The sequence below is a fragment of the Ruditapes philippinarum genome, unplaced genomic scaffold, assembly GCF_026571515.1.
Source record: "Ruditapes philippinarum isolate M1 unplaced genomic scaffold, ASM2657151v2 ctg2499_1_1_1_1, whole genome shotgun sequence".
NCBI lineage: Eukaryota > Metazoa > Mollusca > Bivalvia > Venerida > Veneridae > Ruditapes > Ruditapes philippinarum.
This window is the reverse complement of record NW_026856312.1, coordinates 144,200-158,877: the sequence shown is the minus strand read 5'-3', so window position 1 is coordinate 158,877 and position 14,678 is coordinate 144,200. Positions and strand designations below refer to the sequence as shown.

The window sequence follows — 14,678 nt, the reverse complement described above, 5'->3', positions numbered from 1 at the left end:
CATTTAGTACATTTACTAAATAAACACACGTACAAGTGTCATTCTATAAATAGATTACACAGTTACAATTTACGATACATGAACCACGGTAGTAATTAAAGCCGTCCGGGTAAACGGCATTTGCGCATTTTAGGAATATTTTCTTTTTATCGTTACTAAAGACGAGAAATATACAAATTTATCATAACAAACACATCGGTTACAACATCTTTTATTTGTATCAATTAACAACAATTGCCTTTGTCACGATCACGAGGTGATAAAAACATGTGTCGCCGATTTTCAATTATTTAGAATTATTTAGGACATGTCGACCCGCAACTTTTGTTGTCAATTTGTGTTCGATCGAAAATTGCTCGAGAGTTCGAACGATAGGTGTTTGAGTGATCCGAGGTAGAACAAAACATATATAGAAATTTTGCCGGGACTGGGCTAAGGGAGGTATTCGAGCGATTCGAGTTCAAGCGAACGAAGTTTAACTGTATCTTTAGTTATATGTATACATCTATTTAGAAATCAATCGTACTGGTACAGTTGTCCACCTGTTTTAACTGTTGTCTTCATAATAAATGATAATTAGTTCATATTCTAATTGATTGCTTTGCAAATGAAGGGTATACCATCGATTTCTTACTTGACACCCATCATTTTTACATATATTTTCAAATGATAAACATATCAACGACAATTTTTCAGATGGAATAACTCACCATTAATTGTAACTGCAAAGTACCGAAGTAGAACAAATACCATAAGTAAGTATAATCATGATGGTTTTTGTTGTCTGAATTGATTTGTTTTGATAAAAGTTGTTACGAACAAGGCGTAACGAGAAAGAAAAGCCAACAGCAAACATGTAACAATAACAATTTTATTACAGAAAAATTATTAAAGAACAATTTTTGTTTACAAATAACTGAAGTCCAAATAAAAATATAAATCTCAAATTTTTAGTCTGATCCTTGAACGATCCCTTTTTGAACAGCACAGTTAAATCCAAATTAAATTCAAGATCACTTTAGAATAAATTATCACAATAAAATCCACAAAAATAATTTAATCTATTAAAATCCAAGCTCCAATAAATCTGGCACTAATTACTTAATATCCAAGTTGAATAATACTCCAAATGTATTGATGACTTAAAAGGTTACTGGTGACTTTAAAGGGTAACTGATGCCTTAAAAGGTAAAGGTAATGGAAAATGTCCCCTTATATAAATATAAGATGAGAACATTCCAGATCAGTCTCTTATATTCTACAGTTATCATAATCTAGCACCTTCCATTATAAAGAATAATCTGGAAATTTCTATCTAAATATAATGCATGAATCATAATCATAATTTTCTACAACAGTTAAAAAATTTCTTGTACATACATGTAGTTTTTGTTCTAAAAATACAACAATGATACTATTGGAAATACCAACTTGTCAGAAATAAACTATATACAAGTAATATGTTGCATACATAACAATGTCATACAATATATATGAATCAAGAATGCATGGAAAATAGTTCACATATTTGTAATAAATATAGGTCTGTATTATGATAACTGTAATCAAAGCTTACCATAATTATTATGGAAACGCTACTACATTTTAAGAAAACTTATTGTTCGTGTAGATTTCTTTATTCCTAACATAATTTTAATTGCTCTTTATAAGATGAATTTAAACAGGCTATTGCAGTAATGTTAACAAATTGAATATTTTCCAACAGGAACAATCAATTATCATAGTATTGCAAGCAATCCATAAGTCCCCTACCGGTTAGAACCCCAGCAACATTCTGAAGGGCCATTGGCCATTCACTAATGTTTCAATTTTTCTCTATTTTAAGTAAACTTGTTGGAAAAGTTCTTTAAAAGTGATCACAGGAAACAGTTTTTATGAACAGAAAGACAGACGGACTGAAGGACACTCTAAATCTAATATTTAAAACATCCCTGTTACCAAAATATAACATTTTAAAAGCAAAATTCTTAAAGAGGAGATAACTCTTGAATTAAAGATGCAATTTCATAAAAATTTTCAGCTCTTTTTGACTAATTACAAATAGACGGGTTTGATTTTCAGAAAAGACCCTCCGTTAAGAGTCTTACGGCATTTTTTAGTACAAGCAGGTAGTCAATCGTTTTTACATAATTCGGGTACGCTGAATCCATTTTTTGCTCTACCACGGCTGTACTTGAAGTCCATGACCTTCAAAAGGTCAAATCAAAATGGCCGCCATTGTCCTTTAAATCTACTTAAACAATTATTTTTTCTGGTACATATCGTATCGTATTTCCGTTAATCTACATGGAATAAAGTTTCAATTACTTTAAAGAAAAATTGGCTGATAATTATACATGCTTTACACATTGTCTGCTATGCCGGCCATCTTTGATTTCAAAATAGACACCTTTTTAATAAATATAAGTAAAGTGCTTTTAAACAAATGGATCCTTCTGTAGGAATGAGTATCAAAATTGAATAATGATATGAGCAACATGTCATGTCGAAATGTACACACTGTGTAGATATACTGCACACTTTAATTTACATCATTACTTCAAACTATCACAGGTCATTCTTTTTGGACAATTAATCTATATCAGGTATCTGAGATCCAAAATGTCTTACATAAAACCTGCACATTTTAATTTACCATTACATGTTTAAGTAATCTGTATTTTGATAGAATAGCATTTGTGTCAACCTTTATGTACACTAGATCATTTTATAATTTGAATGCAAGGAGTCAAGGTCAGTATGTAAATATTTAAAAATTGCCTGTCATCTTCACAGGTCCGCGACTATGTCTTTGAGCCCGCATGTCTTTGCAACAATATCTTTTGTACGACCCGATTTCAAATAGAAAAAAAACAACAACAACAGAATCCCAAAACAGCGATCAAAACGGCAAAATTGAAAACGTTTTAGGCTCGATTTGATTGAGCCTGTACATGGACGTTACTGGAAATTGCAAAGTACCGTCCAAGCACCCTAGCACCGGCCAAAATTCATATATCAAAGGGGGAAATTGTGAGATTTGGAATTTAGAAACATCCGCAGATGTGTTTATACGATACTTTTTATTGTTGTATTGATATAGCTACTTTATAAAGGGTCGTGTTTATCAATCAAACTTTCAACATGCCTAGACATGGTTAAAAACAGATCATCTATTTATTAATTGAAATAAACTCAAATAAATGGTAAAGTCATTTTAATCTTTATTATCTTTCACCTTGAAAAACGTCTCGCAAACATGAACCATAAACAGTCTACGAGCCTGCACTGTCTTACGGTTAATGAATAATATAGAGTAAAACATTATAGGTCTACCGCGGGTATTTCATGATAGTACATGCATAGAAGATTAGACAGTTAATTGATACCAATTCTGCAATTAATATATTGACGATTCACTGCTGTTTACACTTTTTTATTAACACAGAATGACTTGATAGAGCATTTTGTTTTATTTTGCTACTAAATTATGTAAAATATATGCCGTCGATGCCTATGTCTTTAAATTTTATTTACTTAACTGAAAATACGAGTTTTTCCGTTTTGTCTTAATTCATTGGTATTTATTCATTGTCTTAGTTAATATCAACGTCTACATTATAATTATGTCACTTTGCCAAGGATGCTGCACCTTATTCAATCTCATGTTTTAAAATCATTCAAGTGACTAAGATATATTCAAATCTTCATACTTATTTTGTTCTTGGCTATCTTTCAAGAAATTGATGAGTATCTTATTTCATTATGATATAACATATTTTTGATATCATTTTATCTCATATTTTTTTCAATTTTCACCTCATAAAATTACTTTGGTATTTCTTAGTGTTATTTGAGTCACTAAAATTTGTACCAACTATTTTTGGACTACCCTGACAATTATGTAAAACAAAGATAAACAAGGGCATGCCACTTGAAAGGTCTCCGAAGCTCGGCTCAGTTAAGGATCCATTACCTTTGTTGCTGGGTTGTGTTGGGGCTGCGTTTATTAAATGTCACTTTTCTGTGTTAATCTTCTTTAATTTCCATTTTTTACATTGAAGGCATGGTCACTGTAGTCTTACAAGTTTTACAAACATTAGAAACATTAAGAAGCTTTTATTTATATTATCAGTATTTCTTATTATTTTAAAAAGCATCCATGAATAAATGACAAAGATATAGACACAACCATCAATGTTCTAAATTGACCTATCTAGCTATCAACCTAGTGTTTAAGCATTACAAGTAGTCCTAATTTGCCACAAATTTATGCCTAGTTACGCCAATATCCATCCATTGAATGACAGAATTCATGACCGGACATGACCTTCAAATATTTATATGAAATGAAATATGACCTTTAATGTCTGAAATCTTACTTTATGCGATAATTCTTTTCTCACTCAAGACAAATTGTTTCAAAGTACCACGTATTTATTCTTAGCTCCCGCTGAATAACACATATATGGACTGGACATGGGCCACCCAATTTTGCCACCTTTTCCATATTCATAATTTTTGAAAAATTTGAAAATTTGGGGCCTTTGGGAAACTTTTGTCCGAAACTTTCCCGTCTTTTTATAAAGAGGCGCCATATTTATCCAAAAATGATTTTTAATTCATCCATGAATGACAAAATCGTTAACCAGACTTTTTAGAGACTTTAAGGAAATATTTTGTTCGAAGGGAAAGTATGATTTTTGGTCTTTGATTTACATCATCATCTGGGTTTTACATGTGACTCATTGTCCCAATGTGCCATATATTTATGCATTTTTTTATTATTAATTTATGAATTATTTCAAAAGGCATCAATTAATGAGAAAGTTATAGATCGGACACAAACATCTTGTTACGTTTATATCATGATATAGAAGTTTAGTTTGTAGACATAACCCTGCTTGCTGCTCGTGCATGACACGACCTTTTTCAAATTACACATTTGCGCAAAGTTATTGTCGTTCCAGGACGGTGGCCTATACAATTAACAAGATTTAAATAATTTTACCCGAACTCCGCCTGCTCTAGGCCAATCAAAACAGATAATTTAATATGACATGATAACAAAATAGACGAAAAAAGTCCTAACACAGGGGCCTCAACCACCATGTTCTTGTCGGGTTACATATAAGCAAATGAAATACTATCCTCATGCACGAAGCTCGGCACTAGTATGTAGAGGCTTCTATGGGATAAACCACAGGGACCCAGCACAGTGTTGGGATAGTGTAAAAAAGTAATTCTAAAAAAAAATATATACCTTATATATAATATATAGACAAGGGGTTGAACTCGCCAAATCGGCCGATTGTCACTAGTCCAGTAAAAGTCAAAATAACAAAGTCATTTTTACGTAAATCATATAAAGCTATCAGAAAGCTATTGAAAGAGTTCAACCCCTTGTCTATATATTATATGTAAGGTATATATATTTTTTTTAGAATTACTTTTTTACACTATCCCAACACTGTGCTGGGTCCCTGTGGAATAAACACCATATGGAATATTTCTCGTACAAGAAGAAACTTTAACTCTATTATTCAGGAAAGTAGTCTATTTCATTAAAAAAAAAATATTTTTCGAATGCTAGCCTGGATGGCGATTCCTATAATACTTTTGGAAATACTAAGACTTTTTTTTAAATATCAGGTCGTGCATGAAAAATTGTTGACCGGGTTCCCCACTTATGAACTTTTACAAAACTGCCTTTCTTGATAGACATGACCCTGATCTTTGGACTGTTGAATTGGCTCTTAAGCATTACACGTCCAAGTACATGTTCTTGCGCAATTGACATTGACATAAGCAATAAACAAACAATTTTCATGGTATCCCTGTTTGAAGATTAAGTAATAATATAAAGTATATCATTTCCAAACCCGTTAGGGGGCGTGAGTGATGTTGCACTTATTCATTATCACTCATGTACAGACTCAATCAAACCGAGTCTGCAATTCTTATGTTATTTTGTTGTGATTGATGCTTCCGAGGGATCACTTTGTTTCCAGAATTTTTTTACTATTTCAAAATTCATCTCTAAATGACAGAATACTAAAATGCACATCTTTTTTCAAGCACTTTCAAGTCTTACTTGAGGAGTTGAGCTTCACACCTGAGTCTTTCTTATGAACATTGTATCAATGTGCCACACATTAATGCAATTATTTCAAAATCTATCCAAAAATGATAGATATGGACGGGATTAAAAACGGACTGACAGAGACAAGCTCTTACTGGGAGATTTGTGAAGATGTCTGTTATCTTCATGTTAGTTCCTTACTCAAAAAGCAGCCTTTTGTCTCCCATAATCAATGATTCATCCTATAGGTCGGGGGTATACGGAATTAATCTTAAAGCCAAATTGTGATCGCAAATATCCCTAACTGACACAAGAGGACGCTCGGACAGATAGACAGACGGACAGATATTTGAGCAGGTCCCCCCCCCCCTCAGGACGATAGTTCTCAGAAACATCGCAATAATTTAAAGAACATGCATTGTATTCTTAGAAGTATAAAAAGCATCTAAATGACAAAAGTGAACGCGAATATGATTCTCATTTACGTTGTAATAGGGTATAAATTGTGACCTTTTTGCACTATTAAGTTTGTAGTTTTAATGGATGTTTTTCAAATTCTTCCTTTGGAAGTCTTAATTAGTATTACTGCACTTCTAATAAAAGAAAACATGCCTAGTAAAATACGTTCTTGTGCGTGTTTACTTAAATTATAATACAGTGTATAAAACATAGGAAATTTTCCGCCATTTTGAAATCCAAGATGGCTGCCGCAATAAATGTTATTGTTTTTGCATCTATTCTTCTCGTCCACACTTCAGTAGACTTAAATTAACAAAGCCTTAAATTAAAATGCCACAAAGTGTGTATATATTTCGCTCATGGGAGAATTAAAGTAAAATTAAAAAATTCAATGGCGGCCATTTTGAAATTGATTTTTAAAGGTCAAGGACTAAAAATACAGCCTTAATAGAGCAAAAAATGAATTCAGCGTACTCAAAATAGGTAAGTAAGCCCAACTACCTGCTTGTACTAAAAATGCCGTTAGGATGAACATTTTCCCAAAATCAAACCAGTCTAAAATATTGTTATATTTGCCATGCTTTAAGCCTATTTGTTGCCAAGGCAACTGATATTTTTTCAAAATAGGAAGAACAGATAAGACATGCATAATCTCAAGACTGCTATCTACCCATATGTCAAGTTTCATTAAAATATTTCCAGTACTTTTTGAGTTATCACTGGATTCAGTTTATGTGTAAAATTTGCCACATTTTCAGTCTATGTGTTGCCATAGCAACCAGAATTCTCAACATAGGAAGAAAAGAAAAAGACTTGCATAATCTCAAGACTGCCATCTACCCATAATTATGTCAAGTTTCATAAAAAATATTTCCAGTACTTTTTGCTTTATCACTGGATCCAGTTTATGTGTAAAATTTGCCATAATTTCAGCCTATTTGTTGCCATAGCAACCAGAATTCTCAACATAGGAAGAAAAGAAAAAGACGTGCATAATCTCAAGACAGCCATCTACCCATATGTCAAGTTTCATAAAAAATATTTCCAGTACTTTTTGCTTTATCACTGGATCCAGTTTATGTGTAAAATTTGCCATATTTTTGGCCTATTTGTTGCCATAGCAACCAGAATTTTCAACATAGGAAGAAAAGAAAAAGACGTGCATAATCCCAAGACTGCCATCTACCCATATGTCAAGTTTCATAAATATATTTAAAGTACTTTTTGCGTTATCACTGGATCCAGTTTATGTGTAAAATTTGCCATATTTTCAGCCTATTTGTTGCCATAGCAACCAGAACTTTCAACATAGGAAGAAAAGAAAAAAACGTGCATAATCTCCATACTGCCATCTATCCATATACCAAGTTTCATAAAAATATTTTCAGTACTTTTCAAGTTATCGCGGGATCCAGTTTTGTGGACGGACGGACTGACGGACTGACAGACAGAGGGACGGACAGACAGACAGACGGACGGACAGAAGGCGGACGGACGGAGGGTAAACCTAAACTCCCCTCCGGTAAACCGGTAGGGGACTAAAAACACACCGTTGGAATAAATTATTATAAATACAAATGGTATTTTAATTATCTTAGAATTAGCAAGAATTAGCAAGGTTATGTACTTTATCATCTTAATGTTATGTTACATGTAGTTGTTTTTGTTTTGTTTTTTTTCTTGTTAGGATTTCAAAACATCACTTATTCAAACAATTATTTGACCCAACATAGGTTTTATGGTGACAATGTATTTTTACATCATAAAATAATAATGGTAATAGTAATAACTATAATATTAATTATGATAATAATAAAAATAATAATAATAATAACTATTATTATTATTGTTATTTATTATTATTTTTTTTATTATTATTATTATTATTATTATTATTATTATTATTATTATAAACATGATGCTAATGGTGGTGATAATGATGATGATTACGACGAAGAAGAAGAAGATGACGATGATGATGATGATGATGATGATGATGATGATGATAACAAGCATTTGTTTCAGATTCAATTTTTTACTTGCATTTACATAATGCGTCTTTTTCCTTGACATAGTACAGAAATGATGTACAATCCAAAACAATTATAATGACTGCACTCATTTAACACATATACATGTAGAAATATATAGGTTTTGTGTGTGTTTCATAGAACAATGTACATTGTCGCTAATATCTAGCGATTTTCTATTGTTAAATTTAGTTTATCTCCTTTCATAACTTTGGCGCGAATCTAACATGTTTATTTCATTTAACTTACTATAAGTTCTCATATTTCACGTGTTTTTATTGAGTATTTCTGCTTATGTAATATCATCTATAAAACCTTAACTCCGTCCTGCTCCTTATTTAATTTTGGTGAGAAAAATTCACATGTTCACAAATGTTCACGATTATCCTGCTTTTCTTGAAATTATTAAGTTCTTTTGGCGCTAACAATTTGGCTACTATATATATTGATGTCATTGTGTTATAGCCAGTTGTTATTAAAAAGGAGTGGTTAAAAAAGTGGATGTGAAAAGGAATTACTAAATTGTGAATGCTGGTGTTTTGAATAAAAGGAAAAATTAAAAGTGAAAACTAATGGATTTAAAGTGTTTGTTTTATTTCAATGTAGTTCAAAGGTGTTGAAAATTTGCTACATTTAAAATGGTCCCGCGAACCGGATACGAAAATTGATTGTGAAAATGTTTCGATCAAACTTGTGAAAGAAAGAGGAAAAATGAAATTGTTAGTCGTCGATATTCTATTTGAAAGATTCTATTAAAAATTATTGCGTTCGTAAAGTTAACTTTTCCTTGTTGAATTCGTGTATAAAATGGCAAGTGTTACTTCACTTAAAGGAGTTAGAACAAGATATCGAAACACTTTGGGAAAGGAATTACAGAAAGCAAATGAGCTTCTAAATGAAGAAGTAAGTGAAATTGAACCTTTTATTTGTGTCAAAGAAATACATAAATCAAAATGCCTTTTGAAAACATATTCAGAAAAATTGACGGTGCAAATGGAAAAGCTAATTAATGCAATAGGCGACAATGATAAGGAGTTTGTGCAAAGTGTTTTAGATGAAGACTGTGATCTGAATTATGAAGCTGAGAATTGTTTGGTAGAGCTTGAGCAGTTGAAAGAAAAAATTGAATCATCCATGTTAAAAGGTGAAGAAACAGAAGTTAGTTCTGTTACGGATACTGATAGGTTGGTAAATGTTCAGGAAAAGATGCAAAGGATGTTACAGTCACAGATGGAAACACAACATGAATTCTTTACATATATTGACAAAAAGGAAAACGTAAACCATTCAGCTGTGAAACTACCAAAACTAGAGTTGAATATGTTCTATGGAGACAAAATACGCTGGTGTGAATTCTGGGATGCATTTGAGTGTACAGTACACAAAAATTCTAAATTATCAAATATTGAAAAGTTTAATTATCTTCAAAGTAAACTTGGCGCAGAAGCAAAGCGTGCCGTTGCTGGTCTAGCTTGTACAAATGATAATTATGCGGTTGCCGTTAAAATCCTTCGAGAAAGATTTGGGAATAAACAGGAAATCGTGGATTTGCACTACAATGAGATATTGAATCTACGACCACCCACAACGAGAATTACTAGCTTAAGAATGTTCTTGGACTCGATAGAAAGACACCTACGTGCTTTAGAAGTGTTAGGTGAGAATATTGATCAGCACATTTTTGTGTCAATGATAAGTGGTAAATTATCAGAAGATATCTTACGACAGTTAGAATTCAACAAAGGTGCAAAAAATGAATGGACTGTTAATTTACTCCGGTGTCACTTGAGAGATTATATAGTTGCGTGTGAAAAGGCTGAACGAAGAAAAAATGTTTATTCAGAGCCTAAAGTTAATCAACCATTCTCTCCAAATAAAGGGATTACAGGGGAAAGATATAACATTGGAGTAACAAGAAATAGTGATAACCTTCCAAAGGCAACGAGGGGATATGAACGTCCTACCGGAGCACCTTTCAAGTCACGAAGTTCAGCAGAATCATTACTAATGAATGAAAAACAAGATAAGAACAATCAACTAAACAAACCTAGTATGCCCACATGTCACTTTTGTAAAAAGAAACATTGGAGTGACGAATGTACAATCTATAAAACTGTAGATGAAAGAAAACAAAGACTTAAAGGGTGTTACTATCGTTGCCTCAAAGAGGGTCATTATGTAAGTAAGTGTGTATCAAATCGTGCCTGTGTATACTGCAAAGAGTTTAACAAACACCATTATGATAGAAGTTTATGTCCAAAACGATTTGCAAAGAATCTTACAAAGACTGAGACTGATTTTACAAAAGAAAAGGAAGATGACACCTTCCAGAAAGAAATAATTGAAGATACCATGGAGAAACAGCTAGTTTGACTGCTAAAAATCCAGATACGTCATCAACAGCTAATACAAGAATCTTGCTTGATTGTGGTTCTCAGCGTACTTACATTACTCAGAGACTTGTTAACAAATTAGGACTAAAACAAGAGGGTGTAGAAGAGCTTAAAGTGTTAACATTTGGAAGTACACACGCAAGGGTGATAAAAACGCCAGTGACGAAACTGGACCTAAAACTAAACAGTGGAAAATCTCTACAGATTAGCGCAAATATCGTGCCCGTTATAAGTGGAAATGTTCAACGCAAAAATATTGATGTGTCAACAATGGAACAAATCGGAGATTTAATAACAAGTTTGGATTTAGCAGATAGTCTACCACTTGAAAAGGAGTCAACGACCATAGAACTATTAATTGGAAATGATTATTATCTTGACTTATTGTTGCCACAGAAAATTGAACTTTTACCGGGGTTGTACCTCTTAGGATCCAAACTTGGTTGGATTCTGACCGGAAGAACAAATAGTGATGATAAACATGATACTGTTCCGAACTTTCTGGTTCAAACATATGGTAGCAACACTACAAAAACTAGTGTATTCCAAAGTGTTGACACACTTAAAGAGCCCCGACATAACCTGGAAGATTTCTGGAAAATTGAATCCATAGGTGTAAATAATAAAGATATTGCAATTGATGACAAATATGCTATGGAAAAATTCAAAAGCACTGTGAGATTTGAAAACGGGAGATATCAGGTAACTTGGCCCTGGAAAGAACTTTCTCCTAACCTACCTGCTAACAGAGAACTAGCATATGGGAGATTGAAATCGTGTCTTAAGAAGATGAGAAATAAACCTGAAATTTTAGAAAAATACGATTCCATTATTCAGGATCAGCTCAAAAAGGGTGTTATTGAGAAAGTCAACGATTCACTGTCAGACGGATTAGTTCACTATATTCCACACCATGCAGTTATAACGCCTCAAAAAAATACTACAAAAATCAGAGTCGTTTACGATGCTTCTGCTAAAACTTCAAATGAAAACAAAAGTTTAAACGAATGCTTATTCAGAGGACCAGTCCTACTTCATGACCTTTGTGGACTTTTGATGAGATTCCGTCTTCATCCAGTTGCAATAGTGTCTGATATTGAGAAAGCATTTCTACAGATCGGCTTACAACAATCTGAAAGAGATGTCACAAGGTTTTTGTGGGTGAAAGATACAAAGTGTTCTACTTTGAAATCTGAGAATCTTCAAGTGTACCGTTTTTGTCGTGTTCCCTTCGGGATCATATCAAGTCCGTTTTTATTGAGCGCAACAATAGAAACACATCTTGATTCTTACGGTACAAATGTAGCTGAAAAGTTAAAGAAAGATATATACGTAGATAATATTATCATCGGAGTAAATAGTGACGAAGAAGCAATTATCCTATATCAGAGTAAATGAGATTAAAGGTTACACAAATATAAAAATCGGTTATGTCAACAAAAAGGAGAATCCTGCAGATGTTGCAACGAGAGGAATAACAACAAGACAATTAAGAGAAAATCTTCTCTGGTGGAATGGTCCGACTTGGGTAAAAGACAAATTAAAAACTTGGCCAATTAAATCCGAAACAAATATGAATACTTCAGTTGCTCCGGTGAAAGAAGTTAAAGATCAAACAGAAGAAGAGTTAAGTGTTAAAGTAGTAGAGTGTGTTTATACAGAGCCAGTTCCTCCTTTCGGAATGGATTATAAAAGATATTCTTCTGTTACCATGCTGTTTCGTGTTACAGCTTTAGTTCAGCGTTTTATCAAAAAACTAAAAAGGATAGAATGCGAAAATGATCACATAATCAATGAAGAACTTCAAGAAGCTGAAACAAGATGGATAAAATTTGTTCAACGAAAACACTACATGAAAGACTTTGTTGCAGTAGAAAGTAAAAGGCCAAGTGCGTTACAGAAACAGTTAGGCTTATACATTGATGATAAGGGAGTTATGCGTTGTATTGGACGACTTGATAACTCCGATTTACTGCAAGGAGCTAGACGACCAATACTACTACCAAAGTCCGATTGACGGAGCTCATAATAGAAAAAGCACATAAAGAATGCATGCATTTTGGCGTTTCTCATACATTGGCTAAAACTCGTCAGAAGTACTGGATTACGCATGGAAGATCTATTGTTAAATCGACATTACGTAAGTGTGCAATCTGCAAGAAACACGAAGGTGGTCCATATAAAATGCCTCCTATGGCTCCATTACCACCATCTCGAGTTCAAGTGTCACCAGCTTTTTCGAGAATAGGATTAGATTATTTAGGACCTCTAAATATCAAATACAATGAAGAACTGAAAAAAGTGTGGATTTGCATATTTTCATGTATGATAACAAGAGCAATTCATTTGGAAACTGTTCAAGATATGACCTCAGAAGAGTTTTTGTTAGCATTTAAACGTTTTATTGCTCAACGAGGTACTCCCTGTGAAGTTGTAAGTGACAATGCTACACAGTTTAAATTAGCGAGTAAAGTGATTCATGAAGCCTGGAATAATATTACCAAGTGTAAAGATGTACACTCTTATGTTTCATCTTTAGGTATGAATTGGCATTTCATTGAAGAGTAAGTTCCCTGGATGGGAGTTTTTTACGAACGCCTCGTTTGTCTAGTCAAGCGTGCTCTCCGTAAATCGTTAGGTCGAAGACTGCTAACTTTAATACAGATACAAAACCTCATCAAATAAATAGAAGCAACTGTAAATTCTAGACCGTTATTATACGTGGAAAATGATTTAGACTCAAATATAACACTTTCTCCTAGTCATTCCTTTACAATAAATCCAAAAACAGGAGTTCCAGAAACTATCATTGACATAAACGATGAGAATTATGAACAACGTGAAAGTTCTAGCGAACGTTTACTAAAGTTATGGAAAAAGGGACAGAAAACTTTAGATGACTTTTGGAAAATATGGCGAGATGAATATTTAGTCAGTCTTCGTGAAAGAAGCCAAACAACACTCAAAGCTGGGAGAGTTATGTCGAAATCTTCGCCAAAAGTTGGAGATGTTGTTCAAATTAAGGACACTGTACCTCGGGGCAGCTGGAAAGTTGGTCGAATTGTTCAATTAGTTACAAGTCGCGATGGTAATATAAGGTCTGCTAAAATTATATTACCCTCAAAAATAGTAATTGGAAGACCATTAAATTTACTATATCCTCTAGAAACAAGTGAAGACTTAAACGTTGAAAATCATGAACTTTTGAAAAGCACTGACAGAAGGGAATCACAAGTTGTTCATCGACCATACAGAAAAGCTGCTGAAATTGCTAAACAAAGATTGAAAGGTTTATCTAAAAGTGAAAATTCTAATTAAAATCTACATCACGATATATCCTTTACAAATATTTAGACGTTTTGTAAACCGGAGCAATACACGACGGTAGAATTACAGTTTAATTTTAACATGCATATTTCCCGCGCATTCTTCAACCGGAGCATATTATAGTGTAAAAAATGTCACGATTTCTCCGTGCACATTTCCCGCTCATTTTTATACCGGAGCAAAGTAAAGTGATAAACTACTCATGACTTTCTCGTGCAAAATAGAGCGTGGTTTGAAATTGGTCATTTCATTCAGTTTTGTTGAAACGTAAAGATGGGAAAATTTCAGTGTAATTTGTGTGACAAGTCTTATAAGTATAATCGTAATCTTAAAAGACATAAAGATGAGAAACACAGTTCGCAGCTATTACATTATCAATGTGTAATG

The 14,678-nt window shown here is 33.1% G+C and overlaps 1 protein-coding gene across 2 annotated transcripts in view; it reads left to right on the top strand.

Annotated features, from left to right (window-relative positions):
* Positions 1-14,678, top strand: part of LOC132746192 (neprilysin-1-like) — a 134,509-nt gene that overhangs the window by 3,073 nt on the left and 116,758 nt on the right. For both annotated transcript variants that reach the window (XM_060735269.1, XM_060735268.1), the window contains exon 4: positions 697-755. In XM_060735269.1, the coding sequence (XP_060591252.1) occupies positions 697-755 (59 nt within the window). The remainder of the gene's footprint in view (positions 1-696; positions 756-14,678) is intronic.